This window comes from Limulus polyphemus, unplaced genomic scaffold (assembly GCF_000517525.1).
Source record: "Limulus polyphemus unplaced genomic scaffold, Limulus_polyphemus-2.1.2 Scaffold179, whole genome shotgun sequence".
NCBI classification, from domain to species: domain Eukaryota; kingdom Metazoa; phylum Arthropoda; class Merostomata; order Xiphosura; family Limulidae; genus Limulus; species Limulus polyphemus.
In genome coordinates this window covers 264,143-270,301 of record NW_013665789.1, presented here as the reverse complement: position 1 = coordinate 270,301, position 6,159 = coordinate 264,143, and the positions used below count along the sequence as shown (strand labels likewise).

General features: G+C 30.7%; 1 protein-coding gene across 6 annotated transcripts in view; it reads left to right on the top strand.

The window, feature by feature from the left end:
• Positions 1 to 6,159, top strand: part of LOC106478092 (katanin p60 ATPase-containing subunit A-like 1) — a 27,498-nt gene that overhangs the window by 12,325 nt on the left and 9,014 nt on the right. For all 6 annotated transcript variants that reach the window (XM_022381616.1, XM_013938605.2, XM_013938607.2 and 3 more), the window contains 3 exons: positions 2,388 to 2,546; positions 3,483 to 3,609; positions 5,137 to 5,262. In XM_022381616.1, the coding sequence (XP_022237324.1) occupies positions 2,388 to 2,546; positions 3,483 to 3,609; positions 5,137 to 5,262 (412 nt within the window). The remainder of the gene's footprint in view (positions 1 to 2,387; positions 2,547 to 3,482; positions 3,610 to 5,136; positions 5,263 to 6,159) is intronic.

Here is a 6,159-nt window from a genome sequence, read left to right as displayed (position 1 = left end):
AAAGACAACTGTTTGTAAATCCAGACTGGATGAGTTCTGGACTTTGGTGGAGTATGATCCCATCAGTCCAGACCTGGGATGTTGCCTTTTGGACTTCTTCAGGCTGAACAGAAGGATTTTCCATTTAGGTGTTGCTTTCTTTCTTTCATAAATCCAGTGGTTCGACATGCATCATTCTGTGATTACTGGTAGGAATCCTGTCACAAAGATATATATATATCTGTGGTCCAACTGTCCTGGCCACCAACGTAGGATATGGGTACCATGACCCCTAAAATTCAACCTGAGTTGTGGAACCTCGGCTGTTTGGTCAGGGCTGGACCATCATACTTGTATTATATTCCACCCTTTTCAATTTTCTATTCTTCTGGGTGAAGAGCATACCTGTTCTGGATGTAGTGCGGTGTTCCCCACTTCAATACTACTTCTTGTGGTACATATTTGTTCTCTGCAGATGCTTTCTGCATGATCTTTGTCCTCACCGGCCCCTAAACCTTCTCAATATAGGATTCTAGCTAATAGTGTCAGCTGACACTCTTCCCCCCCCCCCTTCCTCCCTACTAAGAGCCAGTGTTAGTGACCGAAATGTGGTAAATCTTGAACAAATGATTTTATTGTCTACATACAGTGCTTATATACAGTACCTGCATAGAGGGCATGTGTGGGCTGGCGTAAAATTTTGTAAATTAGATATTGCCGAGGACAGTTAAGTGGAGTATATAAAGACTGGAGCAAGTGAACACAATGTTAGATGGCAAAGATGAAGATAGAGAAATAGCTATTAGTGTCAGTGAAAGTAAGTATGTTTGGAAATACATTTTCAGTTTAGGAAAATCATAACTTTTAGTGTGATATCTGCAACCCTGAGATTGTGAAATTATTTAAACAGGATAAATGTTTTCCTCATATTATTAACTAATGATCTAAACTGTCACTTGATTTATTTTTCAAAAATTTAAGATTTCTAGTTTGTTACCAAAATATTTTGTTTTGATTTTTTCCTTCGTAATTTTGCTTTTCCTACTGAAGTCACCAGATATAAATATTTTTTTTGTCAAAACTGATTTAGTGTAAAATGTGTGTAAATTGTATGATTATTTTATTACCTGTAAGCGAAAAAAAATCAAAACAAAATTTATTTATTTACTATTGATTGAAAAAATAAATATCTAATATCCAAACAATTTTAACTTCTTTTATAATCATTAACATATATATCTTAGTGATTTTGTTTTGTTAAATTTTATTACCCACTAAAGTTATTGTGTAACCCAGTCAGAAACCCACAATACCTGCACAATTAGTAATTAATTACTTACTTACTCTTGAACTTAATTTTCTAATGTACTATAAACCACCCTGTTCACAATTGCTAATTACTATTACATGACTTCTTAGAGTAGAAAAATATATATATGTAGCTTTCAGTAGAAAATAGCCCCATTTGTCTCAGCTGTAATTGTGAGGGCTTATAACACTACAGTTATCCCTTTGTGTAGATTTGTGCTTGACAACAAATAAGCAAGAAATACTATAACAAAAATCCACTGTTAGCAACAATAAAACAATTGACAGACAATATTTCAATATTCCCAAGTCTCTAACTACCTGGGAAGTATTTTTAAATTTGATGTGTTCAACCTTTTTATGTGTCATTCCTTGAGAACTTGTTTATGTTAAAATTTTCATTACAAATGAGTAGCAAGTTGTTCACCCCATGTTGAAGCTGATCTCCTCCCCTTTACAGTTCTTTTTAAAAGCTGATTGTTTCTTGGGACAACCAATCTTTCAAATCCACTTGCTCCAACCATTTTGTTTCTTTTATTTGAAGGCCAATTTTCATAACATCCATTAGGATGTTTTTTAATAAAGTTCTCAATTTTAATTTATTTAGATGTAACATCTAGTAATTCAATAAATACAATTTTTTTTAGAATTGTATGCCGTTGCAATATTCTAGTTTCAATATTGTAAAATCTAATAATTTGTTTTTTTAACTGGATGAAACAGATAAGGAACCACCATCCAGAGATAAATATAGATATATTCCTATAGTATTCATAAACAATTCTAGGATAACTTTTAAAAAGCAATGTTAGTGCTGAAAATAATGGCAGTATATAAATGTATGTACTTGGTTTATTCTTGTCATATTTGATAAAACTCGCATAATTAAGTAGGTGACATTCAATTGTATGTGATTTTCAGTTTAAAAGACAAAAAGCCCCTCAGTGGCTCAGTTGTAAGTCTGAAGTCTTACAATACTGATAATCGGGTTTTGATAACAACAACATGCAGAGCAAAAATAGCCTATTGTGTAGTCTTGTACTTAACAACAAACAAACAAATAAAAAACAAAAAGTTTATACTTTTTCTGGATTTGCCAGGGAGTTCTGATGGTGGGTCCACCAGGAACAGGAAAAACTATGTTAGCTAAAGCTGTAGCCACAGAATGTGGAACTACTTTCTTCAATGTTTCTTCTTCAACCTTGACTTCCAAATACAGAGGGGAATCAGAAAAGCTAGTACGTCTTCTGTTTGAAATGGTAAGCAGCTTTTTTACATGCATTTTTACTGAAAATATTATTAAAAAAATATAATTAATTATAAATAACTTCTGAAATGTTTTGATAGATATAAACTAGAATCATATACATAATGCTCTACTAATTTATATATTTATGAGCAAGAATTTGTGATTAGCTCTAAATAAAATGTAATAATTTCATTTAAGTTTTATAAAGAAAAATCTTTTTATTAGTGCATTTCTCCTGACGTAATTTTTTAGTATTTCCTTCTGCAAACTACCATTGCTGTGTCTTCAGTAAGAATGTTATCAAGCCATAATCTTGTATAACAGAAGGTGGTAATGGCAAGACAAACAGCACACGATCATAAAGTTGAAACAAGCTCTACACAGCTGCACTTCAAGACAGTAACGTGTGGAAATCTGATTAAGTGATGCCACATTTCATTCTCCCTATGAAATTGCTGACCAAAAAATAAAAAGTACTGGTTCAGCTTCTTAGAAATCTGTGTAGATTCATGAAGTTATTGCTAAATTAAATAATTTAAAAAAGAAAACCCAAACATTTGTAACTACTGTTGTTGTGAAATAGTGTTTATGACTTCTAAAACTTGTGGTGAGAGCCACTTTGAAACTTGTATGTATTTCAAACAATGTTATTTTGAAAAATATTGTCTACTTTTTAGTATCTTGAGACTGATATAAAACAGAGCAGAAAATAGTGGAAAAGCAAAATGGTATAAAAAAAGTTTAAAGTGCTGCTTATTGAATAAATATTTTTATACAGTCTTTAAGTGTGCACTAAGAATTTTCTAGGAGTTAAAACCTGTATAGTAAATAGTATGATATATAACTCATAATTTTTAATTCTGGGTAGCGAGTTGTGTCTAAGAATTTATCAGACTTGAAACATTTTTCTTGTGGACTTATAAATTTTTATTTTTTAAATATTTAGGCTCGTTTCTATGCTCCCAGCACAATCTTTGTTGATGAAATTGATTCACTGTGTTCCCGAAGAGGGACAGATTCTGAACACGAGGCAAGTCGACGAGTTAAGTCGGAGTTGCTCATTCAAATGGATGGTAAGACTAATGTACTTCAAAAGTCACATGCAAATAGCTTGCATATTTCTGTGTGTTTACGTTAAAGTCAAAACAGCTTGCATTGATGATTAGTAATATTCATATACATTTGAAAAAAAAATGTTCCTTCATTCCATTATTTTAAATTCATTAAATATTATCCTATTTATGTTTCAGATAACAGTGCTGTTTTCATTGTATTATAGACATTAGATATTGTGCTAGATTACTTAAGTTTTTCAAAATAAAAGTTTTCATGAATAATAACAAGTTTTTAAAAATAGAGCACATTTATTATGTATTGTAACCTTGTTCAACATTATTTACATGAAGGTGTGAAGCTTTCAGAACTGTGAGTATTTATATGTGACTTTATTTCCTTTAGTTTACTTATTATAGTTTTCAACTGTAATATTTTCTTAACCCCTACATTTGGTACTTTTTGGTTTTCTGGACAACATTAGTACCAAGGGGTTGGATTGCACCCCACCCAGAAAAAAATGGATAATAAATATGATTTATTATTATAACTAAAACGTTTGTAAGTTAAGTATCTTGTGACCGATTCCATAACATTTTGCTTAATTTTTAAAGTATTTGTAGTGCTATTAAAGAAATAATGAAATTATTACAAAAAAATCACTCATACTTTATTTAATAAACAAAAACATCATTACAAAAGTTAAGTAAATATGTAGTTTTTTAACTACAATCAATGAAAATGCCTAATCTTCTCACTTTCAGTATCACTGTCCAACCTTAATATAAAAAAAAAAACATAACTTGAAATTTCATAAAACAACTTTGCTGTGGCAGAACTTCCTTCATATTTGGTATAAATTAACTTTATAAACACCAATTGAATCATGAATAATAAAGATATAGACTTTCCCAGAAATGCATTTTGATTTAGTACCATCAGGTGTTTGCGTGCAGGAGCAAGAACAAAACACATGTTGTTCTCAGTCTGGATAAGGTAGAAATGGGAGGTACTAGGTGTGCACTCTATCAGGGATTTGGGGAAGGTACTGTGAACAACAACTGCCTCAATGCTACCATATCTTGGTGACAATATTAACAAACATACATGGGGTTCGAAAACACCCAATGTAACTAATGGAGGCTTAATGATGGTTGAAGTTGCCATCAACCGATTTTTAGGCTAAAGAGCTTTATTTTATATAAAACCTGTGGTTTTTGCTTACTATGATATATACTTTCATTATATATTTTATTTGTTCTCTTGTTGTACATTTCACATGATTTGTCAGCTGAACCATAGATCAAATTACTTTTTTTTATTATTATTTTGATTTTACTATTGCTATAAAAATGTATACTTGCATTGATTATATTTGTGTACAATGTCTCTATCAAATATTTTTTATAAATCTGCCTGAAAAGTGATTGTTGTTTATTTAAATATATTTATAACTCAGAATACGTAGTAGTGTATGATGAGAATTGTAAAAATTATTAGATTTTTATCAATAAATAATAAGTTTAATCATTCTGCAATACCTTCAGGCATCACCAACAATGAAGATCCAAGCAAGGTTGTAATGGTGCTAGCAGCAACTAACTTTCCATGGGACATTGATGAAGCATTGAGAAGACGGTTGGAAAAAAGGATCTACATTTCTCTTCCTAATTGTAAGTGTTCTTAATGACTGTACATATTTTATATATGTAGATTAATTTCTTTTACTCGGATGTAGTTTTACTTTTTCATAACATCAATATTTGATAAAATGTTAATTCTTTCCTGTTTGGCCATGCTGAAACACTGTTTGAGCAAGACATATTTCTGATGTTTAAATAATGTATATATCAGCATAATATAAAAGGAAGTGGGTATTTTTAATGCTCTCCTTGAGTTTTGAGTTTTCAAAAATTACAAAATTACCAAAACTTAAGTATTTATTTGTTATTAATTTTGAGGAAAATTAGTTAACTCCCTCAACACGGGCTCAGTCAATTTGACCATCCACATGACCTCTTTGTGCTCGTTTAAAGTCTTCATAGATTTAATACTTCTAACTTTCATTATAGTGTGTATATCTTAACTGAACTTGGCAGTCTTTCAGTTTAATGTTGTAGGTCTTTCACGTGTCTTTCACGTACAAAAAATCATGTTTTTTAGTGAAGTATTTTTAACAAAATAAAATAAAGATTTGTCCATTAACTCTTTTCAGCATGGGCTCAGTCCCTGGGACCGACCTCTTAACCATTGTATGCTTGTTATGGTTTTCATGCTATAACTTTTAAATCAGTAAGCGAATGTTAATGAAATTTGGCAGATTATCAGTAAACATTACAATGCTTTCATACACAAAATATCATTTTTTATTAAGTCGTAAGGCTTGTAAAGCAATGTTATTCTCATACCTTTTTTTCTTTTCACATGTTGCCTATCTATCATGCAAAGTAATATTCATTTTAAGATTAAAAATACTTTAATGCATCAGAAAATTTTCAAATTTCACATGAGAAATCTTTATAATGTCCAGATAGTTATCAAACATTTCTTAAGAAAAAACTGTTTTATCT